This window comes from Rana temporaria, chromosome 6, assembly GCF_905171775.1.
Source record: "Rana temporaria chromosome 6, aRanTem1.1, whole genome shotgun sequence".
Classification (NCBI taxonomy): Eukaryota; Metazoa; Chordata; class Amphibia; order Anura; family Ranidae; genus Rana; species Rana temporaria.
This window is the reverse complement of record NC_053494.1, coordinates 148,980,497-149,006,458: the sequence shown is the minus strand read 5'-3', so window position 1 is coordinate 149,006,458 and position 25,962 is coordinate 148,980,497. Positions and strand designations below refer to the sequence as shown.

Below are 25,962 nucleotides of genomic sequence, written 5' to 3'. Positions count from 1 at the left end.
CCGTAATCACCCGCCTCCGCAAAGATCCGATTTTGCAGATGGAAGAAAACCCTATTTTTTCTTCCGTCTGCGGATCAGATGAACACGGACACACGGTCCGTGTTCATCCGATCCCCCCCATAGGGGAGAGCGGAGAAAAGACAGGGCGGTCCCTGCACAGTGTGCGGGGACCGCCCTGTCAGCCGCCGGCTCAGCGGGGATATACGGAGCGATCCCCGCTGAGCTTACGGACACACGGAGGCGGATCATTACTGATCCGCCCCGTGTGAAAGGGCCCTAATGCCGCGTACACACGATCGAAGTATCCGATAGTCTAAAATCCGATGGATTTTTTCATCGGAATTCCATTCAAGCTGTCTTGCATACACACTGTCAGACTAAATTCTGACCGTCCGATGGCTGCATGTCATTTACTCAGAGAGTGTTGTCACCCTATAACAGGAAGTGCCTGTAAAAAGACCTACATGGCAGGTGGACCTGATGGGGATGCTGAGAGACTAGTTCCTCATCAGGTCTGCCTCCCTTGTGATTGACAGACAGCAGCGGGTGGATTTCATAGCGGCTATCTAATGGCTATTACTATTCTGGGGACAACACTACAAGAAACGTCTGACCTCTGTGATTGCCAACAAGGGTTTTGCCACTAAGTACTAAGTCGTGTTTTGCGAAGGGGTCAAATATTTATTTCACTCATTAAAATGCAAATCAATTTATAACTTTTTTTAAATGCTTTTTCTGGCCATTTTTGTTGTTATTCTGTCTCTAAGGCCCCGTACACACGACCGAGTTTCTCGGCAGAATTCAGCCAGAAACTCGATCGGAGCCGTATTCTGCCGAGAAACCCGGTGGTGTGTACACTTTCGGCCGAGGAAACCTGACGAGGATCTCGTCGGGCCAAATAGAGAACATGTTCTCTATTTACTTGTTAGTCAATGAGGAAACTTGGCTCGCCAAGATCCTCGGCGGCTTCACAATGAACGATGTGTTTTGCCCGTCGAGTTCCTCGGACGTGTGTACGGGGCCTCACTGTTTTTCTTTGTTAGTGGGTAAACGTACAAAAATCAGCAGGGGATCAAACACTTTTTTCCCTTTCTGTATAATTGAATTACCTCCCACTTCATTATGTCCAATCTGGAGGTCATTCTTTTTGAACATGTAGCAGCCAAAGTGACACAATGTAAAAGTGCTGCAAATATGAACTACAGGAATGTGTCATGCACATCGGAACTGCTATGGAACCTGTCACAAGGCTTTCATGAATTGGGCACAGGATGTTCTAATGGGCCAATACTGCCAGCAAAGTGTCACCAATTCTTTATTAAGTTCCCCCTGATCCCTTTTCCATTGATATCATTCGAGACCCACCAGTGTTGTGCCTCAATAACGCACATTGCAATGCACTTTCTATTTAATGTCAATGTGAGTCATAAGACAAAGACGCACGTCATAATGTATTTATATTTGTTACGACACGCATCAACAAAAATGCTGCTTGAGGGAATATCCATTAAGAAGAAACGCAAAGGTGTGAATCCAGCCTGAAATCTAATCAGATCCAATAATAAATTAATTCTGTAAAGGATGAGAGCGCTCAATCAGTCCTTTAAAATAGATTGGAAAAAATGTGCACAGTGAGGAGTTTCAACATTTACATTTATTCCTTCATTCTATAGACATCGGTCCAGGGAAGGAGATGTATGTACTGCAGACAGGAAAACATTATTGGGTGACACATCTGCCCTCACAGTGCCCTATAGAGGGACATGTAGGGAAGGGGTCCTGTGTCATTGGGCAAGCGCTGATCCAGGGTGTCACAGATGTAGGATGTCACCAGTCTGGGTGTCACAAATCCTAGGTGTCACTGGGCAGCAATGACCTTCACGATCACTGGGCAGCACTAATCCAGCATGTCGCAGATCTAGGGTGTGACAGGGCAGCATTAAACCTGGGTGCCACAGATCCAGGGTGTCACTGATCCTGGCTGTCACAGGTCAGCACTAATACAGGGTGTCACTTTTCAGCATTGGTACAAGGTGTTACTGCTCAGAACTGATACAGAGCTAAAGTATCAGAGGTCAGCACTGATCCAGGGTGTCATAGATCAACAATGATGTAGGGTGTCACTAGTCCTGGGTGTAAAGAGGTCAGCACTGATGCAATGCATTTATACTCCTGGGTGTTGCTTGTCAGCAGTGATGCAGGGTGTCACCGTCCCTGGGTGTCGGAGGTTAACAGTGTTGCAGAGGGATGCCACCAGGTGTGAGCGGTGCCTGAGCACCTGAAGGGAAGAGTGTAAAGCAGGGTGTCACAGATCCAGAGAGTCACCACTGAGCACTGATCTTCAGTATCTCAGGTCAGAACTGATCGGGGGTGGCACAGGTCAGCACTAATGAAGGGTGTCACTGGTCCTGAGTTTCACAGGTCAGCTCTGATGCAGTGTCACTGGTCCTGGGTATCAGAGGTCAGCACTGATGCAGAGTGTCATTGATGCAGGGTGTCATAGGTCCTTAGTGTCACAGGTCAGCATGGATGCAGAGTGTCACTGGTCCTGGGTGTCATAGGTCCTTGGTGTCACAGGTCAGCACTGATGCAGAGTGTCATTGATGCAGGGTGTCAGGTCCTTGGTGTCACAGGTCAGCATGGATTGAGAGTGTCACTGGTCCTGGGTGTCATAGGTCCTTGGTGTCACAGGTCAGCACTGATGCAGAGTGTCATGGATGCAGGGTGTCATAGGTCCTTGGTGTCACAGGTCAGCATAGATGCAGAGTGTCACTGGTCCTGGGTGTCATAGGTCCTTGGTGTCGCAGGTCAGCACTGATGCAGAGTGTCATAGGTCCTTGGTGTCACAGGTCAGCATGGATGCAGAGTGTCATAGGTCCTTGGTGTCACAGGTCAGCATGGATGCAGAGTGTCACTGGTGCTGGGTGTCGGAGGTCAGCAGAGATGCAGGGTGTCGGAGGTCCTTGGTGTCGCAGGTCAGCGCTGATGCAGAGTGTCACTTATCCTGGGTGTCACAGGTCAGCACTGATGCAAAGTGTCACTTGTCCTGGGTGTCAGCAGTGAAGCGGGGTGTCAGAGGTCAGCACCGATGCAGTGTCACCTGTCCTGGGTGTCAGAGGTCAGCACTGATGCAGAGTGTCACTTGTCCTGGGTGTCAGGGTCAGAGGTCAGAAAGTGATGCTGGGTGTCACAAGTCAGCACTGATGCAAAGTGTCACTTGTCCTGGGTGTCAGCAGAGAAGCGGGTGTCAAAGGTCAGCAGTGATGCAGGGTGTCACTTGTCCTGGGTGTCAGCAGCGGTGCAGGGTGTCGGCGGGTGTGAGTGGTGCAGGACCCTCGGAGGGGTGAGTGTGATGCGGGGTGTCGGCGGGTGAGTGGTGCAGGACCCTCGGAGCCTGGGAAGAAGAGTGGGATGCGGGTGTGAGTGGTGCAGGACCCTCAGAGCCTGGGAAGAGTGTGATGCGGGTGAGTGATGCAGGACCCTCGGAGCCTGGGAAGAGTGTGATGCGGGTGTAAGTGGTGCAGGACCCTCGGAGCCTGGGAAGAAGCGGGTGTGAGTGGTGCAGGAGTCGGACCCTCGGAGCCTGGGAAGAGTGTGATGCGGGTGTGAGTGGTGCAGGACCCTCGGAGCCTGGGAAGAGTGTGATGCGGGTGAGTGGTGCAGGAGCCTGGGAAGAGTGTGATGCGGGTGTGAGTGGTGCAGGACCCTCGGAGCCTGGGAAGAAGCGTGTGATGCAGTAGTAGGAGGAGACAGGAAGGAGAGGCAGAGAGGAGGAGGAGGAGAGAAGGGAAGAGACTCTCGGAGGAAGAGAGGAAAACACAGCAGGATCAGGACTCCGTCTTGCAGGAATAGGAGAGAGCCGGGGATCGGTTGATCGGGGATCGGCCACACACAGCGGACAGGCGGCACACACACAGAGCCGGGGATCGGTGACAGCTCGGAGAGACCCGGAGAGATTGGCTCCCCTGTACACCCCTCTGTGTCCTCCATCTCTCCACCCTGCACTGTATATAGAGATCAGTGTGTCTCCTCCACCCCCCCCCCCCCATCCATACATATTCATTGCCCCCCCTGTGCTGTCTATGAGAGGTCCCATCTGATCAGACTCCTTCCATTCTCCCCTCTCCTCCTCCCCCATTATATTGCAGTACAGCCCAGTCCTGTGAGCCCCTCTCCACCTCCTGCCTTACTACCAGGTAATGGTCACCCCATGTACATGACTTCTCCATCTCCACTTACCTGACACTTACTTTGCAGTTATCTGACAATTGGATTTCTGCATGGCAGCTCCATGTCTGCTCCCCCCCCCCCTTGCATAGTGTATTCAGCATGTTCCCAGTGAAGGAACAGAGATCCATTCCTGTATAGTAGCTCCTATATTTCTGAATGAGCTCCCCACTTCTATACAGACATGTCCCCTTGTCACTCATTGATCAATAATGGTAATCTGTGAGATTTCCTATCCATAGCACTACACTGACCTGTCCCCTTTGATCTGGGGTTGTATTTTGTCCGTCTTATTTGTAGTCCTTAGTATATTGACCCCCCACATTTCATCCTGGACCTTTCCTCCTTCTATCTATCCCACCTCTATTACATTGCACCCCCAGGCTGGATATGTGAGGCCCTCCCCAACCTGCAAGGATGAACTACCAGCAGCAGCTGGCCAACTCGGCGGCCATCCGGGCTGAAATCCAGCGCTTTGAGTCTGTGCACCCCAATATCTACTCCATCTATGAACTCTTGGAGCGACTCGATGAACCCGCACTACAGAACCAGATCCGAGAACATGTCATAGCCATAGAAGGTAAGACGGGATTTTATGGTGCTTTGTCCTATTTCAGTGTTATCTGCATTGTTCCTGATCAGACATGCATATGTAGTTTTTATATCATTTTGTTGTCTATCAATATTGTGTGCAATGTTTGGGTTGTCATTGCAGATGTGCCTTGCTGGTGTTAACTCTGTGACTGCTCAGTGGGTTTTACACACATTGCTTTGCTATGCTGCAGTGAAACCTTCCAGTGTTTGACCCCTTTACCTTGTCAGTTGTATCCATCTCCCTACAGTAGCCATTCTCAATCAGGGTCCTGTAATACCCTAGGGCTCCTCCAGAGGTTGCTGGGGGTTTCCTGAGCTGTGACTGATTGACCTATCATTGATGGTGCCTACCAACGCCGGTGGCATGACCCAATTATCTTGGGTGGCATTCTTTCCACTGACCACCAACCAGGATTCTTTGGTAACCTAGGGTTTGTCCGGAGGTAGCTGGGGTACCTTGAGCTATGACTAGTTGACCTCTCATCGATGGTGCCTACCCAGTTTTGGGGCCAATACTGGTGGCATGAGCCCTTTATTTTTTTAGATGTCTAAAAGGGAGGCATTCTTTCTGTTGATCACCAACCAGGGTTCCTCCAGAGGTTGCTGGGGGTTCCCTGAGTTGTGACTGATTAACCTCTCATTGATGGTGCCTACCAACGCTGGTGACATGACCCAATTATCTTTTTGGGTGGCATTCTTTCCACTGACCACCAACCAGAATTCTTTGGTAACCTAGGGTTTTTCTCCGGAGGTAGCTGGGGTTCCTTGAGCTATGACTAATTGACCTCTCATTGATGGTGCCTACCCAGTTGGTGGTCAATAGAAAGAAGGGTGGCATTCTTTCTATTGACCACCAACCAGGGTTCCTCCAGAGGTTCCTTGAGCTATGACTGATTGACCTTCCAATGATGATGCCTAGCCTACCAAGTTTTGGGGTCCACGTCAGTGGTATGACCCAGTTATTTTTTTAAGGTATCTAAAAGGGAGGCATTCTTTCTATTGACCACCAACCAGGGTTCCTCCAGAGGTTGCTGGGGGTTCCGTGAGCTGTGACTTATTGACCTCTCATTGATGGTGCCTACCAAGTTTTGGGGTCTATGTCAGTGGTATGACCCAGTTATATATTTTTTTTAGGTATCTAAAAGGGAGGCATTCTTTCTATTGACCACCAACCAGGGTTCCTCCAGAGGTTTCTGGGGTTCCTTGAGCTGTAATTGACCTTCCATTGATGATGCCTAGCCTACCAAGTTTTGGGGTCAATGTCAGTGGTATGACCCATTTATTTTTTCAAGTATCTGAAAGGGTGGCATTCTTTCTATTGACCACCAACCAAGGTTCCTCCAGAGGTTGCTGGGGGTTCCGTGAGCTGTGACTGATTGACCTCTCATTGATGGTGCCTACCAAGTTTTGGGGTCTATGTCAGTGGTATGACCCATTTATTTTTTCAAGTATCTGAAAGGGTGGCATTCTGTCTATTGACCACCAACCCAGGGTTCTTCCAGAGGTTGCTGGGGGTTCTGTGAGCTATGACTGATTGACCTCCTGTTGATGGTGCTTGCCCAATTTCTAGGCCAATGGTAGTGGCACGACCCAATTATCTTTTTGGGTAGCATTTTTCTTATTGACCACCATTTTTCTTTCTGACCCCTAAACATTTCAGAAAGAGTTTTCCCAAGACCTGAAAATGTTTTAAGGGTTCCTCTGGGGCTAAAAGTGTTGATAAAGGTTTCCTAGTCGAGCCATCATTGTATAATTGAGCATACAGTATATAGCCAGCCGTGCTCCACAAGCCCCTCCATATAACCCCTCTTCTGACGCTGCCTGCACTTTACTTCACTCTGCAGTAATAAAATCCTTTCATACGATTTATTTTTGGTGTGGGCTGTTCTATGCGTGTATATGGGAAAAGCCAGAAATATGCTTGTATCCCCTGGGTTTTCTCAAAAAGACATCCCCATCAAGTCATTGTTAGAAGAACAATTCCATAAAAAGTAGTAAGTGTGCGAACAATGCTTTGTATGCTGCGCTGCCAGCAGAGGAATGCAGATTGCTGTAAATATTTGCTGTAAACTCACATTATTCTGGGCATGGTTATGTGTATTATAAATATCACAGAGGTGCTTGTTAGCATTACACACCCATTTATTTTTATTTTTTTATATGAACGGGATATAATATTGCTGTATGTAGATCACAATGGAACTAATGAGAATTTGTGGCATCTAAAAAATGCCATCCATTTCTTTGTGAAAAAAAAAAAATGCCATCCACAGTGGCTATGGTCAGGCCGTGATCATTTCAGACATTTTACCATACAGAACAAGAGGCATGCAGGGCACTTTATAGCGATCCGCATTATAGGGATTTCTAGTGCGTGTGCACACTGGAGTCATTGCTATCTGTTTATACTGACTTCCTTCATTGACAGGTAACAGATGATATGGATGCCTCTGTGTGTGTGTGTTCTATACTGAGCGTGGCGGGACAACTGGCTTTGTAAAACAGGTGATGGAAATGAAAAGGAGAAATTTATGAATGTCCACTTTATCCTAACACACCCACCTATCTCCCGCTGCAACTTTCCTCGCCTAATCACTTACTGAGGACAGATTATAATGCTGCCCGTGTTGCAAAGTGATAATAATTGTCTTTTTTTATGATATATGGCCTATCCTTCCCAGAAATCGCAGATGCATTACCTTGCATGTTTTAAGCCATTTGAATGGGGTCATTCAAAGGCAAGAGACACAGGGCAATGCACCAACAATGGAGCCTTATGGCCATTTTACAAAAGCCATTGAATGTATTGGAGAAACAGATCCTATTGGAAACTTTGTATATTCTGACGTCAATGCATTTTTGGCTTTCTTGTAAAAGGCAGAAAAATGGACAACAGAATATTTACCAATCTTTGCTGGTGATCTTATTAGTGCTCATCTATAATTGAATCGTATAGATCAGTGGTCATCAACCCTGCCCCACAGGACCCACTAACAGGCCAGGTTTTATGTATTACCATGGGGAGATGCAGTCTAGAATACTGCAATCACTGAGCAGCAAATGATATCACCTGTGATGTATTTCAGTTATCTTGCAAACCTGGCCTGTTAGTGGACCCTGTAGGGCAGGGTTGATGACCACTGGTATAGATGATAAAAGGGGTGATTAAGAGAATTCAGTTGAAATAAAAATAAGCATTTCTGAAATCGACTGATTGCTTATTTTTTTGGTGGCAGGATTTGGGTGCACTGGGGTAGTTTGAAACCGCATGCCAGTATCTTGTGTTATGGTTTAGCTGAGATCTACTTTTCTGTAACTTGCTTGTCACAGAAGCATTGTTATTCCATTGATGTGCAACCTCAAAGGTGGAACTAAACCTTCCCGTCCTTTTCAGCCATAGAAGCTGCCATTGTAGCCTAGTTTGATCTGCAACTGCCATAGTGCTACACATGTGATCAGTTATGACATTAGCCATTTGATGGTGTGACAGTTTGGTTGAAAGCACATTGCTGTGACAGCAGTTCCAGCATGTTGGGAATGTAACAGTTTTTTTTTTCTTAAACCGTTGTGACTTGATGGGTTTAGTTATGCGTTAAATTGCTGTAGTTCCAGTGGAATTGGTCAGATGAATGATCCAGCGATCAGTTGGTGTATCAGAAGATTCCTATTGACTGGGTAATCCTTTAATGTGCACATAACAGTCAGATTTCAGTTTACAGCGGTCAATAAGAGCGAAATAACTTTTTGTTTTGGGGGCTGCTGGATAAAGGACAATGTCACTAAGTAAAGCTGGTCACATCAATAAAAAAATCCAACTGATTACTCTGTCCCTGCTATACAAGTGTGGAAGGACAAATCTCTCGCTGTGCATTTTGTATTCTGACACCATAAGGAATTGCCAGCATTACGTTGCCTTTTCGGTTACATCCTTTAAAGCCCCCCCCCCCCCCCCCCCCCAAGCAGTCTATTGGATAGTTATTTTCACCATAGGGCCTTGCCTGACACCATTGTATTGCTCATATGCGCCAATCACCCCATTTATTTCAATAGTAATGATTAGGGTGAGAGATGCCTATGTACATGGATGCACGGCCTCTATTTACAAGTTGCCAAGCAAGGCCACACAGCACAGGTCTCTGGAGAAGGGCTGATGGTAAGTATTTAACCACTGGTTATACCAAGTGGGGGTGAGCTATAAAGAACATCTTCACTAAAAATACATTTGTCCTCCAAAGCCAATTATTCACTTTCCTAAAAATTGCAAATTTTAGCTCCTGCAGGAGAAGACACTCAGTACCTACCTATGTATGGGCGGCAAATCTATACTCTCCTGTCTTCAAGCAGTACAACCTCCCGCAATGTCTTCACCAATCATCACTTCCTGGGTGATGAAAACCTGCACCCCCTACTGTACACAGTGGTTCCTCCTGCCAAGTCTCTATGTCACTACGGGAATCGGTAATGACAGGACTGGTGGGAGGAACTAAAATGCACTGCAGGGGGATGCTGATCTTTGATGCGCCTGAAGGTGTGTTGAATGCTGTAGACCAGGGGTAGGCAACCTCGGCACGTTTTGAAACTACAAATCCAATCATGCCTCTGCCTCTAGGAGTCATACCTGTGATTGTCAGGGTCTTGTAGTGTCTCATGGGAATTGTAGTTTCACCACAGCTAGAGGGACGAGGTTGCCTACCCCTGATGTAGACTTTCCCAGAGGATCTGTAGCTTAGACCCCTTTCACACTGAGGAGTTTTTCAGGCGGTACAGTGCTCTATAGTGCTGCTATAATGCCTGAAAAACTCCTGCACTGCATACTCAATGTGAAAGCCTGTGGGCTTTCTTTCACACTGAGGCGATGCGATGGCGGGAGACAAAAAAATCTCCTGTCAGCAGCATCTTTGGAGCGGTGAGAGGAGCGGCGTGTATACCGCTCCTTCCCATTTAAAACAATGGGAACCGCGGCAATACCGCCCACAATGCGCCTCTGCAGAGGTGCATTGCGGGCGGTATTAACCCTTTATCGTTCGGTAGCGGGGGGTTAATACCGCACCGCTAGTGGCCGAATCCCGCGGCAAATCCGACGGTATAGCGCCGCTATTTTTAGCGGCGCTATACCACCACCACGGCTCCCGCCCCAGTGTGAAAGGGGCCTTAAAGACAGCAGAGTCCAGACTTTCCGCCCACCTAAGAGGTAAGTATTCATTGTCTTTCCTTGCAAGCTTTGCATTTTTTGGAGTCGCATTAAAGGCCCCTTTTCAGCAGTTTGCCTCTTTAGTTTACCCCAGATCTGCTGTCTTGAATTTTGTTGTATTTTTCAGTGTAGGCAAAGCATGGACATGGGAAAATCCACTGTTTTGTATTGGGCCATGGGCACCCCAAAGCATTGATAATAAAGCCATGTGTTGCACCCTGTATATGCTACCTGCAGTTTGCCCTTCAAGTACATTTTAAAAGAATCATTGAAACAGACACCTAACATGCATGTCAACACAACGTCCCTCTACATAGACCTTCTAGGCCTTCATAATAAATGTCTGTTTTGTCTCCACTTGACCAGCAATTAACAATGTGCAGTGCTTTTTATGAATCTGCAGAGTGAAATGTTTAGGGATGAATGTCTCTATTCTCCTATGTAGAATGTCAGCCCTTTGAGCAGAACGAATGGACATTCAAGAAAATGTCTCTAGCAGTATTAATCATTTTAGAAATGAGCCTGTACCTTTTCATAGATCTGTTTGATCCTGTCTGCAGTGCTGAGCTGTGTTCAGGTTAATTATACTTTAAATAAAGCAGAATGCCAAGGTAAGCCAATATTGTCTAAATACAAGAGGCCTGTGTATTCATACTTGAGTCTTGATGTACTTTTCATGCAGTAATGCAGCATGGGTTTCCTATAATTGAGACCAGTCACTGCTAATCTCTCTCCTTGTGCAGGGTGCTTGGTCTTGTCTCCACCCCTCCTGTAGTTTTCTATAGGCTATCTGTATTAGGTGGACCTGCTCGGCCCCTCCCACAACTATTCTCTCCGCACAGGATATATATTTTTTACAAAGCAAATGTCTGGATTTGCAAAAGAATATGGTGCACAAAAAGTGGATTTATATGGTTATTGAGGAAAATATTTAAATGAAAATATTTGGGGCCAGAGTTCAGCTTTAAACAATTTTATCTGGTTGTAAACTTTTTTCCTGATAGGATCTAAGAGCCTGCTTGTGTTGTCATTTAAGTGGTGCTTTACCAACACCCGGCAGGTAACCAAGGCCTGATGAGATATTTAATTAATTTCCAGGTCTGAGGATGATCCTGCTGACATGGTTACCGTACAGAACGCCTGGCCTGTAAATCTAAGCCCTGGCTGAGGTGTGAAACCAGAGACCTGAGACTTGTCACCTGCTGACTATCTACCTTGCTCAGAGGGACCTGACTTCCATTTCACAGGTCCAGGAGTTTTAGAATTTTTCTGGATTTATGATGCCTACATTTCTAAAATGCATGTGTGAGAGTGACGCAGGTTTTTATTCTGCTGGGTTATTGTCGTGTGGGTTTTAATATGCTTTTAAAGTGTGTGTGTGTGTATGTATGTATGTATGTATGTATGTATGTATGTATGTATGTATGTATGTATGTATATATATATATATATATATATATATATATATATATATATATATATATATATATATATATATATATATATATATATATATATATATATATATATATATATATATATATATATATAAAAACCTTTTTTTGATTTATTTATTGTTAAATTTCCCCTCACTTCCTGTCCTGACAACGGTTTACCAGACAGGAAGTTGGAAAACTCTCCAACTGCAGCACAGACCAAAATAAACGTGATTTTATTTAGTAGAGCGCATGAAAGCTAGAACCTTTGCTCTATCTGTGTCCCTGTTGTAGATTTCCTCTCACTTCCTGTCTGATGAAACTGTTGTCAGCAAGAAAGCGAGGGTAAATCTCTCTAATAATGCCTCATACACACAAGCTTTTGGCTAGGAAAACCGGTCGTGTGTATGCTCCATGGCAGTTTTCCCAACGAGAAAACTGCAGAGGAAAAAAAAAGAGAACCAGCTTTCTTTTTTCCCGCCGGGAAAACCGGTCGTGTGTATGCTTTTCAGAGGGGGAAAAAAACGTGCATGCTCAGAATCAAGTATGAGATGGGAGCACTGTTTCTGGTAAAACTAGCGTTGTTAATGGAGATATCGCAGGATTTGAAACGGATGAACTGACAGTTAATTTAAAGCGGAGGTCCACACAAAAAGTGAACCTCCGCTTTTCGGAACTCTCCCCCCTCCGGTGTCACATTTGACACCTTTCAGGGGGGTGCAGATACTTGCATAAATACAGGTATTTGCACCCACTTCCGGGAATAGACTCCTGCGGGAGTCACGCCCCCCCCCCCCCCCGCTGTCTTCTGTGCCAGGAGACAGTGGGGACGGGCCACGCCGCTCGCGCATGTGCAGTAGGAAACCGGGCAGTCAAGCCGCAACGCTTCACTTCCTGATTCCCTCACTGAGGATGGCAGCGGGGGCAGCCGAAAGATGAGCGATTGCTCGGCTTCGGCTGCCAACATCGCGGGCGCGCTGAGTGGACCTCCGCTTTAAAAGGAGAAATAAACACACAACCAGCAGAGAGCATGGTCTTTGAGGGGCTGGTCATACCTCTCAACTCAACTTAACTCAACTATAGCCGCATGCATACTGCCAGGGTAGTTGTGACCAAAAAACGCCATCACAAACCGTCTGTGTCCAGGGCATGTCAGTGTCCCCACTTGCATCATGTATGTGGATAGTGCCAGTGCTGCCCATTGATTGTTTGTAGATGTTACAAATCTGGCCACAGCTGTTTACATCTATGTGCATAGGGCTGAAGCCTCTCCGCCGGCAGAAGTCCCATTTCTTGCCCTTTCTTGCCCCTGGAGATCCCAATCGGCCATGTGAATGAAGCCTGAGACTGTCCTGAGGTCTCGGGATGTATTATATGTATCCCAGGAGTCTGTGAGCCTGGATGAAAGGGGATTGGGGGAGGGGTGTTTGAGACGTACTAAGGGCAACGTCATCCTTGCCTAGGTGAGGAATTGGGCAGTTGGAATAAGTGGGCCTGCTGGAGTTTTTTTCTTTCCTGACGTGTCCTTGATTGTCGTGATTATAGTTATGATGGAAAATTCTGCATTCCTTCAACTATAAATAGAACATTTTTATTAACCTTTGTACCATGATATTATACTAGTTGTTTTTCCTGTTCCAAGAATATTAGATATAGTCTTGACTTTTTACGAGTCAGCAAAATGCAGGACATGGGATCAGGATGCAGTACTGAGTTCTGAGTCAGCAATGTTATGACCGTGTGTAGCTTCATATATAGTACATGAAATGATGGTGTCACCCAGGCGGTGGGCTTTTCTTTCTTTAAGATGCCCCCAGATCTGTGTGCGGGGGATATTCCTGGCCTGGAATTATTTTGTCAGCTGTTATGGTGTATGTATTGTTGACTCTCTCCCTCAGTGCTCTGTGTAATTACTGTCACTGTATCTTGTAGCATCTGCCTGACAAAATGGGCAAATAACCACACAGCTCTTCTCGGGTTGTATGCCCATGAAAGGGGCTCACTAGAAACGTTAGTGACACCACGCTAACCGTGATAACCACACACCTCTTCTCGGGTTGTATGCCCATGAAAGGGGCTCACTAGAAACGTTGGTGACACCACGCTAACCGTGATAACCACACAGCTCTTCTCGGGTTGTATGCCCATGAAAGGGGCTCACTAGAAACGTTGGTGACACCACGCTAACCGTGATAACCACACAGCTCTTCTCGGGTTGTATGCCCATGAAAGGGGCTCACTAGAAACGTTGGTGACACCACGCTAACCGTGATAACCACACAGCTCTTCTCGGGTTGTATGCCCATGAAAGGGGCTCACTAGAAACGTTGGTGACACCACGCTAACCGTGATAACCACACAGCTCTTCTCGGGTTGTATGCCCATGAAAGGGGCTCACTAGAAACGTTAAAGTGACACTACACTCAAGTACTGTATGTGTGTGTTTTTTTTTTTTTTTTAATAAAAACAATTGTTCTCTATGTGCGCTGTTTACACCACCGCACTGGTATAATGTTCAGCTTTTTTCTGCGCAGGAATCTGCAACGTGTATGCTGTTTTCTTCGCAGAATATTGCCCTCTGCCTCCTCCAAATGCCTTTTTTTTTTTTTTTTTTTGCTGCTGTGATCTGACTTCCTGCTAGACTGCAGAGGTCTTCAAACTACGGCCCTCCAGTTGGTCAGGAACTACAATTCCCATCATGCCTAGTCAAGTCTGTGAATGTCAGAGTTTTACAAGGACTCATGGGATGTGTAGTTCCGCAACAGCTGGAGGGCCGTAGTTTGAGGATCCTTGTGCTAGTGGTCCCACTGTATGCATAGCAGCCTTTTCTTGTTTGCTCTATAGATGGACTAAGGACTATGGACTATGACCTATGGGATGTGTAGTGTGCAAGTGACCAAACTAATGTGCACTGCTCGTTCCAAACAAATGAAGTGAGGGGGAAAAGAGAGGTTTGGGAGATGGCAGAGAAATAGATTACAGGGCTGTTGAGTAGTGGGTGTGTATGGATTGTTTTTGGAAAATAACAATAGTTTTTAATGTTGCTTTAACTACTTGCTTACTGGGCACTTACACCCCCTTCCTGCCCAGGCCAATTAGCATTCAGCACTGTCACACTTTTGAATGACGATTGCGCGGTCATGCTACACTGGACCCGAATGATTTTTTTTTTATTTATTTTTTTCACACAAATACAGCTTTCTTTTGGTGGTATTTAATCAATTCTGTTTTGTTTTTTTGCTAAAAAAACACACGAAAAAAGACAAAAAAAAAACCCAAAAAAAAAAAGTTTCATAGTTTTGTTTTTTTCTCCTTCATTGATGTGCGCTGATGAGGCTGCACTGGGCACTAAAAGGCTGCACGGAAGGGCACTGGTGGTCATTGGTAGGGGACACTGATGGGCACTGGTGGGTGACACTGATGGGCATAACTAAAAGGCATAACTAAAAGTTGGCACTGGTGATTAGGGGTGCAACGGATCAAAAAAACTCACGGATCGGATCATTTTACGTCTCACTGTGCCCCCATTGCAGCCTCACTCTCACCTCTACCTGACGCTCCTCTCTTCCTCCACCTTCTCGCCCGATGCTCATCTCCTCCCCTGACCCTCCTTAGCCCATGGGCATGTCTCCCCCCAGGTGGTGGTGGACAGTCGGGTCTATACCTCTATATTCCCTCCATATGTCTGTCACACTCATGCAGCCCCAGACATCAGCTGCACCTCACCCCCCAGGCTGGTGTCATGTACCCTCCGCTCCCCCTCTTCTTCCTTGTGGGGTAAACAATCCCCCCTGGGAGGTAAATTCTTCCATACCTACGCGACCCCCCACACATGGAGCCTCACCTGCCGCCATGCACCGCACCGTCCTCCCCCCTCCTCTCTGTTTACCGCGGGACAGCCAATCGCCTGCAGCGGCGTCCATCACTCTCAGCAGTTATCCACGCTGGGGGAGTGGCCGGACACACCAGAAGGTGATTGGCTGCGTATACAAGCGCGGGGTAGGGAGGAGGCGGGGCTGTGCGAGCAGAGCGGAGACTATTTCAGTGTTGGCCTATACAGCGTGTTTTACCGCTCTGCTCGCCACCCTCCACCTGCGCCGCGGATCATGTGTGTGCCGATCCGTAGTCATTGATCCATGCGGATCACGGATCAATGACAATCTGTTGCACCACTACTGGTGATGGGGCACTGGTGGGCTCAGAGATGACACTGATGGGCATTGGTAGGTGACACTGATAGGCAGCACTGATCGGTACTGATCGCAGGGCTGATGGGCATTGATAGGTTGCACAGGTGGACAGCACTGATAGGCAGCAGTGATATGCACTGGTGGACACAGATGAGGCGGCGTCGGCGGCTGTCCCTGTTCGGGACTGATGTCCCTCTGACAGAAGCCGATGATCGTCTTTTTCTTCCTCCTTACGGTATCAGTGTGAGGGGGGAAGCTGATTCCAGATCTTCTGTTTACATCACGTGATCAGCTGTCATTGGTCGTTGACTCGCTGATCACAGAGCGTGCCGCGTGCACCCCGATCTCGGGAGGACGTACACGGACGCCCTCCCGGCAATTAAGGCCCGCGCTGTAGCGGTCTTTCAGCTATAGCGTGGGCGGGAGGAGGTTAAGACTCCATGCATGCTATAAGCTGAAAAAAATGCCAGAAAAACGCTGGATGAAAAATGCTCATAATAGTGTTTTTGTGCCAGCTTTTAGCAGCATGAGCATTCAGCTTTTTTCTCTACTAATAAATCGCTCCCAAAAACACAAAAAAAAATTGTTTTTTTTTCCTGCTCCTAGAAGCTGAAGCTTCAAAAATGCTTCTAGTCTAAAGTATTGTGTGTGGCCACACAGGATACCACTTTTTGCATCTAGAAGCAGACTTTTTTTTTTTTAAAAGCTGCTGTTAGGAACATGTGCATTGAGTCTAACTAATAATTATATATATAATCTCTGTAGCACTCCTTCAGTAGATGATTGACTCGGGTTTCCATCCTGTATCTTGGCTTTATGTATTCAGACATTTGTTTACATTGTTGATTTTTGGATAGAATGCACAGCTGCTCCTTAAATCTGTATGTATGTAAGGCTTTGTGGTAGCAGGGCTGTTTATATGTCTGAGCAATAACTGGAAGAGCCCTGTGTGATCATACGCAATCAAATCGCAAAAAAATTGGATTGCATAAGAGCAGAATTGCTGCAAATAAAACTTTTTACTTTTCTACTTGGAGTCCTATGTACCTTTTTGTAGCTGACAATAGAGCTGGAATGTAATTGGTTGCTATGGGCAGTTGTTTGAGGTTATTTGGATAAGGGTGCCTGTACACACAGGTGCGGAAAAAAAAGCGCTGCAAATTCTTAAATAAAAATCTGCATTCTCGGTCAGTGTTTTGCGCCGGTGCGTGAAAATATACGCACATGAGCATAAATATTGATGGATTTTCCCTAGGAATGTATTGTACACTTAAATGCGCAAACTCGCATATAGACGCAAATATGCGCGCAAAACAAATGCCTGAAAGTATGTCCAAAAAAGCAAATGATTAAACACCAGTAACCTGTGCAAGAGGCCTCAGAGATAAAAGTCATATCCATCCAATCCTCGGGCGCAAAAAACACCAATTTCAGATCTGTAATTAAATGTTTTATTTTATTTTGATCTAAGCACAGTTCTTTTGTTCGATGTTTTAACTTTTGTATTCTAGCGCTATGTTCAGATCCACAAGGATGGCATCACTCCCGCACATGCGCACGGGAGCTGTTCATGGCACACGGGCACGGCTGGCCGTTCCTTCAGAGCACATGTGCCAGTGATGTCACTGGCTGCATGTAATGTAAACCTCTCCTAAAGGGCGCACGTTCAGGAGATATTTACACTACTTATAGCTAAGCCTTATTATAGGCTTACCTATAGGTAAATGTCTGCAGAGGAAGTTTACTTGTCTTTTTCTGTCAGTAGAATCCTGTGCATGAGCCCCTGTACCCCAAATCTGATGTAGCCCTAGATGCTCTCTCTGTACACCCCCGATGTACTAGGTACTGTGGGCTGGTAACCGTGTATGATGTGGATATCCAGCCCGACACGTAAACAGTAACGTTTTACTTTCCATGGAAAGCCTATACTTCCTGTTTTAAATTCATCTGATTCATTCCAGCGAGTATTAGATTGCATACTTTGAAACTTCGACTCCACCTGCTCTTGCTTTAGGTCATAATAAAAATCATCGGGTTGATGATCTGCAAGGATTCCTTGAGCAATAAGCTCAGCGCTTGTGTCTTGTATTATGTGACTTCTCTGTGTTCTGTACATTCTGTCTGGCAGTTTTGTGGGTTACTTTTCGCATTTGTTGTGCCGGGTGGGCATTTCTAAGGCCTTGTGCCCACGTCGGCTCACAAACGTCTGTTTTACAGGTGTTTTTTACTTTTTATTTTCTGCATCTAAATGCACCTCTACCTGCACCTCCATGCACACATAGGCATTTAGATTAGATTAGATTTAGTTAGAGGCCCATCACGTGTGCGTACAAGAGAGGAGCGTTTTGGCAGAAAAAATACCTGGCGCCTAAACTAAGGTGACCAGATTTTTAAAATGAAATCCAGGGACATATTTTTTTTTTTACTAGTGGCGGCAATCGGCGAGTTTCTGCCCATCGCCGCAGCCGCCCGACTCACAGCCTGTCAAGTCTTACTCTCCAGGCCCCTGCTACTACTGCGTGGGGTGCAGAGGTAGATCACTCCGCCAGGGAAGGCAAGGAGCTAAGCAGGCAGGATGCTGGCCGGGACTTGAGCCAAGGCAGAAGAACGTGCGAGTGGAGCTGAATGGGCATGCACCCGAAACGGAAGAAATATTCCCTCCGCTCCGACCAGCACACGATCATCAGAAAGGGGCACATGTAATGGAAAAAAAATACCCCCCAAGCTAGTAGAAACGGCGGAGCAGGGAGGGTGTTAATTCCGAATTTTTTTTTTTTTTTTTATTCTGCACTGACTGTCTCTGAAATTGCCCCAGCCCCTGTTCAAATCCAATCCGGGGACAAAACCAGGGACAGACTTGGTCTGAGGGCAGGGTCCTCAATCCGGGGACTGTCCCCTAAAACTGGGGATATCTGGTCACCCTAGCCTAAACGCTTCTAAATTCTAGATGCATTAAGTGCTTGAGCGTTTTTTCATAATAATTCAATATTCTGGGCAATGAAATTAAACGCCCAAGTGTGAAAACGTCCGCTTTTCCCCTGATAGGATAAAACGTTTACGAGGGCCCCAGTGTGTATGAGGCCTAAGGGCCAGGGCTTGGGTGATGTAAACAGTGTGATAACCTGTAGTAATCAATGAGGAATTTATTACCCCGGTGGCTGTTGTGTCTGTTTTTAGTACTTTCAGATTCCCTTACAAGTATACAGGTCATCAAAGTCAGTGTAAAGTCAAGAGTCCTTCTCTGCATACTTGTTCTGGGTCGTTGACTCGCAGGCCTGGTTCACACTATTGTGGTGTGGGCATGGCAGCCCATTCATTTGACATTGCGTTCATGCAGAAAAAACATTCCTGCACCATTTTTTAAAACCGCGGCAGGTAAATCGCATGGTGCTTTTGCACCATGTGATTTTCTGGCGGTTCCTGCACCCGCAAACGCACTGCGTTTTTAGATCTGTGCAGGTGAGACTAGGAATGAATAGCATCCCTGTGTGTTTTTAAAGAGCATTTGGGCTGCGGGTGCTGGAACAGGTGTGATACCCGAAAATAATGTGAATTTATCCTAAAAATTCAGAACCTGCCATGGCATGCGACTAGCATTTGCAAATGCCTAAAAGAGAAGTATGGGGAACCTTTACAACCCCTTTAACCTTCCAGCATGTCTTTGGAGTGTGGGAGGAAACAGGAGTACCCAGAAAAGACCCACACAGGTACAGGGAGAACATGCAAACTCCAGGCAGGTAGTGCTGTGGTTGAAATTTGACCCGATGACCCTAGTGCTACCAGGCAGAAGTGCTAACTACTTAGGCACTGTGCTGCCCTTATAGTAGGAGGACACACCTAATGGCCCGTACACACGATCCAAATATCGGAGGAAAACGATCGTCCGAGGAAGAATCGTACAATGTTTGGATCGTGTGTACACTACTTTCGAGAGCCGATCACGACGGTTCATCCGATATTATTAGATTGGACAAGCACAAAAGTTTTCCTCGTACGATCCCAGATCGTACGATTTTCGTTTAGTCAGCATAGTTGACGTCCGAAATACAATAAAAAAAATTACAACACATGACATCACTTCCGATTTTTTTTTTTTTTTCCTGTCGTACAAGAATTTTCGTGACTTTAATAACCTATTCAATTTCTACTTGCGACTATTAAGCTAAAAAAGTTTGTACGATATTCGGATTGCGTGTACGGGCCATTACAGGACATTTCATTTGTATCAGATCAGGAAGGCCCTTGCACTGGGGCCTTGTTCACACTTGGCTTACTACAGGATATGCCAGTTTGAGGGCCATGTTTTCTTGCACGGGTATGTGAACTATGCATCCCCATGCAGGCAATGCCATTGATGTCACTTGGGGTGCAGCGGCTGCTCCCAATTGTATAGCTGTGTGGGTGTGGGTATATGTCCCTGACTCCGCTTTGTCCGAACGCAGCCGCTGCATCCCAATTGACATCAATAGGACTGCCTGCACAGGGATGCATGAAACACCTGTTTACTCCTGTGTGGGTAAACATGGCCCTGGCAGGGGCATACGCTGTATTACACCCCGTGTGAATGAGGCCTTAATAGTTGATGGTAAATATAAAGTGGATTGTACAATCAGATTGTATAGTGCAGGGATAAGAAAATTGGCGGACCTCCAGCTGTTGCAAAACTACAAGTCCCATCATGTCTCTGCTTCTGGGAGTCATGCTTGTGGCTGTCAGTCTTGCTATGCCTCATGGGACTTGTAGTTCTGCAACAGCTGGAGGTCCTCTAATTGCATATCTCTGGTATAGTGTATGGTTTCCTTTAGATACCTCCAGCAGCACAGGCTGACTATGATGGCGAAATCTTACCACTACCTCTGTAAAGACATTACAGGTTTACCTTTAGTCGACAGACGTTCTGTCAACCTTCTAATATTGTATCAGATTTCTCCCTCCAGTCCGGATGATTGATGCACCTGGATTCATAAGGTGGAAACAGGTTCTGCAGACTTTTTCTTTACATGGTGTACAATCTCATTCACCATTAGCTCACGACTTTTTTTTTTTTTTTTTCTGTGTTTAAATAAGTCCATGTACCTAATCCTGTAACCTCAACTTCAGGAGCACAGATGGTGTGACAAACAGATGGCTGACTCAGCAATTCCATTAATAAAATTAAGACGTTTATTAGCATATTCTGGAAGGAGCGGAGGGGTTAATGGGATGATCCCAGATCTGATGTCCAGTCTGGGGCCATAAACCGTAGACCTGGTAGCAGGGCCGTCTTAATAGCATCATGGGCCCCTGGGCAAAGAAATGCTCTGGGGCCCCCTATAACGATCACAGTGCAGGTAAACGGACATAGAAGTAGGTAGGAGGCAGATGGCCTCCCCTGTGCATCTATCGATCTCAGTGCCATCATGGGGCGCCCAATTTCAGGGCAGTGTGGGCTTAAGGACCAGCTGCTTTGGGCAAAGTGCAGGGGGCCCCCCATGCAGCTGGGCAGTGCCCAGGTGTGCCCTCTCATTAAGACAGCCCTGCCTGGTAGGGTGATGTATGTGTGTAGATCTGTCCTTTAAGATTCTGCTTTTCAGTATTGTGCTGGAAATGGTAACAAATGTGCCTAATGGATATTTGGAGACAATGAAGGGAAACTCTCTGCTTTCTTATAATAATGCAGATTACAAGTTATTAACGGATTTGGAGTAAGTAGTGCGGATGTGATTGATAAACCGTCTGTAGACTGCTCCATACAACACGTCTTCCTCCCTTGGCTTAGTAATAGTTTGAATGGCTAACTCATTTCCAGTAAGCCGTTTAATACCGGCATGGGGTGTGTATACCATGGGTGTGTATACACCTCCAGGAATATATCGCTGTGGGGAGAAAGGCGCTCACACGTGGCAGCTCTCTAAACATTAGCAGCTTTTTTCAGCTTGAAGTTTTGATCATTAGTAAATCCTGCTTTGATTCTTTTTTTACTTTACCGCCTTATACAGCTCTGACATATTCCCTTACAAGATAATGAGGAACTAACATAACAGCAATTGCCTTTCATTTACTATCTCAGCAAACTCATTATATTATAGTCAGCATAGAACAGCCTTTCCTTAAGAATCAAATTTGTTTTTGCACGTTCACACTACTGCGATGTGTGTTTGATGTGATTTTCAGTGCGATTATATAGTGAGACTTTGGTGCAACTTTGGATGTGGTTATTGGCATATTCTATAATCGCACCAAAATATCACAGGAACCTTTTCCAAAATCGCATTGATATGAACGGGCATCAGGCACCATTTAACCACTTAAGGACCGGACCAATATGCAGCCTAAAGACCCAAGGGGTTTTTACAGTTCGGGACTGCGTCGCTTTAACAGACAATTGCGCGGTCGTGCGACGTGGCTCCCAAACAAAATTGAAATACTTTTTTCCCCACAAATAGAGCTTTCTTTTGGTGGTATTTGATCACCTCTGCGGTTTTTATTTTTTGCGCTATAAACAAAAATACAGCAACAATTTTGAAAAAAATTCAATATTTTTAACTTTTTGCTATAATAAATATCCCCAAAAACATATATAACATTTTTTTTCCCCTCAGTTTAGGCCGATACGTATTCTTCTACCTATTTTTGGTAAAAAAAATCGCAATAATCGTTTATCGGTTGGTTTGCGCAAAATTTATAGCGTTTACAAAATAGGGGATAGTTTTATTGCATTTTTATTTTTTTTACTACTAATGGCGGCGATCAGCGATTTTTTTCGTGACTGCGACATTATGGCGGACACTTCGGACAATTTTGACACATTTTTGGGACCATTGTCATTTTCACAGCAAAAAATGCATTTAAATTGCATTCTTTATTGTGAAAATGACAATTGCAGTTTGGGAGTTAAACACAGGGGGCGCTGTAACATTTAGGGTTCACTTTGTGTGTGTTTACAACTGTAGGGGGGTGTGGCTGTAGGACTGACATCATCGATCGAGTCTCCCTAATAAAAGGGATCACTCGATCGATGCGCCGCCATAGTGAAGCACGGGGATGCCGTGTTTACATACGGCTGTCCCCGTTCTTCAGCTCCAGGGAGCGATCGCGACGGGGCGGCTATAAACGAATAGCCGCGCCGTCGTCCCGGATCGCTCCCCGAGGCTTACCGACCGCCGCATGTACCGGGGGGGGGGGGGGTCCCGATCGGACCCCCGACCCACGTCAAGCAGAGGACGTACCGGTACGTACATGTGCCTGTCCGTGCCATTCTGCTGACGTAAATGTACATGAGGTCGGCAAGTGGTTAAAATAATGTGATTTCCCTTTTCGCGTGATTCTGTGTGACTCACGTTCCATCAGAAATCGCACCAGTGTGAACCAACACTAAAGCAATTAAACCACTTAAAGTGGATGTAAACCCACTTTCATCCTTTCTAAACTACTGCCACTGTGCTGATCTATAAGGACATACATGTCTCCTGCATGTATCCTTACCTGTCAAATGTCTCCCCTCTGTCTGTTATGAGACCTGAAAAACTGCAGATTCTGTGGGTGGGTCTGTTGTCTGGAGCTCTGTGGGTGGAGTCGTGATGTCAGTAGACTCTCCGCCCACCTCTACACTCCCCTTGTCAACATGCATTTTTTCCTGTGTATTCCTTGCACTAAATTCTGCTATGATCACTAACCTCCAGTGAAAATTCAGAAAAGTAGCCACATGACTTCAGAAAAGGAGTGGGGGTGGGAATTAAATAATAATGCCTGTCTGAAGCTAGTGCATGATATATGTAAATAACCTATCACTCACAGCAAGGGGGCGGAGCGGACTAAGGTTTTTCTCTGCAAGTCCGTTTTATTTCACTGAACAATAAAAGAGGATTGCTCAGAGCTGGATTAACTCTGTGTGGCAAGACTGGGCACAGACGATAGGAAGTCTTATACTGTACATTGTGACATCAAAAATAAAAATGTTGTGTTTACAAAAGTTATTATAACATGTTTATTGTTTTAAAAAATAAATAAAAAATAAAGTTTACACTTACCAGCTCTCTGTGCAATTGTTTTGCACAGAGCATCTCCGATCCTCCTCTTCTGAAGACCCCAGTCAGCTCTTCAAACTCGTTCCTGAGCCCTGCTGCCCACGTCAATAGACTCCGATGGCATAGCTCGACTCCGACTTCCTGGTCACAGAATTTGATTGACATTAGCGGGAGCCAATGGCTATCGGTCTTCCCTGCGAGGAGGGAGAGAGCAGACTGAGCTGCTGCTCTCATGTACAGTGCTGGATCGAGGTGGGGCTCAGGTAAATGTAAAGGAGAGCTAGGGCACAGGATTAAGCCTTTACAACCACTTAAAAGTGATATCAAATGAGTTGTAAAGTCAGAAGGTTTTATATCTTGATGCATTCTATTCATTAAGATAAAAAGCCTTCTGTGTGCAGCAGCCGCCCCAGCACCCCCTAATACTTACCTGAGCCCCATCTCTGTCCAGCATTGTCCAAAAGTGCCTCGGCCGTCCGAGACTCTCCCTCCTGATTTACTGAGACACAGCAGCAGCGCCATTGCATTTCACTGTTGTTAAACAAAGTCAGTCAGCCAATCAGGAGAGAAAGGGTGTGGGGCTGGGCTGCAGCTCTGTGTTGGTCGGCTGCTGCTTTTCCAGCATGCTTGTCCGACAGAAGCTGGCCAAACGGCTGACTTCTGTCAGACAGACCAACCCGTGTCCACCCGACTTTGTGATTTGATGTAGATTGGATTTGATAAAACTGAGTTGATCAGAAAAACTTGATTGATTGTTTCTGAATGTGATCACATTTCGAACGATTGCTTGGTGGAAACAGAGATGCGTCTGATTTAAAGCGGGGGTTCCGCGGGTTTAATTTTAATTTTTTTTTTAAGTTTTCTGGCGCTCTTACCTTGTGTAGGTAAAAGCTCATCTGTCCCAGTCTTTCAGCCCGCGATAAAACGATCTTTTATAAAATCCTAAGATGGACGTTACCATCTTTACTGTGGGCACTGTGAAGCCCTGCTCGTTCTTATTCCGGGATGCGGCGAATCCTGACACGCTGGCGAAGTCACATGACCCGCCAGACGTCACGTGACCCGCGAGATATCGCGGGATTTCGACACAGCGCGTCTCCTGGAATTCTCAGGAGACGCTCCCAGGAGGGAGCGCTTATGGGGGATATTCGAAAACCACGCCCACTCCCGCGGGGAATAGTGAGTGACAGCTCACAAAAGGGCCTCGTTTAAGGTAAGGAGGCCGATTAAAAAAATTAAATAAACGAACACATTGTGTACCATGGCAGACGTTTTTAACAAGCATAACTTGTAAATTAGGGTGAACCACCGCTTTAAGGTCATATATTACAATCGTATCATAACTATTGATCAAAATCCACTTCCCTGTGTGTGGCGATTGACTGGGTTGTCTACTAGTGCTTGGTTATTCTTATTAGAAGAGATTGATCAGAAAATAAATCCGGCCATTTATCAGAGCATGTATGGGCACCAATGGAACGTCTTTTGGCATTTTGCTGGTTGCCTGTTAGGGAAAACTATCCATTTTTCTGTGCTCCGTTGTGTTCTAAGGAAGTGCGGAGAGGCTCTGACTTTCATTTTACAATGCAAGGCACTGTTTATTTTCCTTCTTCTTTTTTTTTTTTTTTATCTTTTATTGAAATGTTAAAGTGACTCTTTTGACTCTGATTGTTGTGAAGCGATTTATCCCTTGTGAGACCTCCTATGCCTGACCTGTATAAGCAGATCTAATCACTGAGGACAATCCTCATCAGCTGGCTTGAACTCACCAATACCGTTTCCATCCACAGAGGTATTTTAATCTGAACATCAGGATACAACAGATGAATAGATAGTGTTATTTATGCGGTCAAAAGATATTTTCTGTAGCTTACTATGCAGGATACATGTGTCCTGCTACATATGGCCTGTATCTGCATCCATGACACAGGAAGTACAATCGCAGGAAGAAGGGTGGAGCATTACATACAAAGGAAGTGTGTCATAACATCAGGGAAAAGACATGGAAAAAACAAGTGCATTACCACAAAAGTTCACAAGATGGTAGCATGTGAACGACATTTAAGAAAAATGGTTCAGGAAAGCAATCGATATAAATTCTATGCCCTATTGGGGCAGCACAGTGACATTTCTTTTCTATGCACCTGTTGTGGCAAAAACTGGGCTGTATGCAGAGCACACCGCCATTTTGCCCTGTGCTAAAAGCACATACTCAGTCTTAATGAAATAATCCATATTTAAACTAAATATATTCACTTACCATTCATTCTCTGCCATTCATACAAGTCACAAGACCTCACACCAGCTTGTTCTCAAAT

The 25,962-nt window shown here is 45.8% G+C and overlaps 1 protein-coding gene across 4 annotated transcripts in view; it reads left to right on the top strand.

Annotated features, from left to right (window-relative positions):
• The first annotated feature begins 3,772 nt into the window (after positions 1–3,772).
• AGAP1 (ArfGAP with GTPase domain, ankyrin repeat and PH domain 1) overlaps positions 3,773–25,962 on the top strand; it is a 579,218-nt gene continuing 557,028 nt past the window's right edge. For 2 of the 4 annotated variants that reach the window (XM_040357547.1, XM_040357545.1), the window contains exon 1: positions 3,773–4,807. In XM_040357547.1, coding sequence (XP_040213481.1) covers positions 4,645–4,807 — 163 coding nt within the window. In that variant the 5' untranslated portion in view covers positions 3,773–4,644. The remainder of the gene's footprint in view (positions 4,808–25,962) is intronic. The other 2 variants (XM_040357546.1, XM_040357549.1) reach the window with 2 other exon arrangements.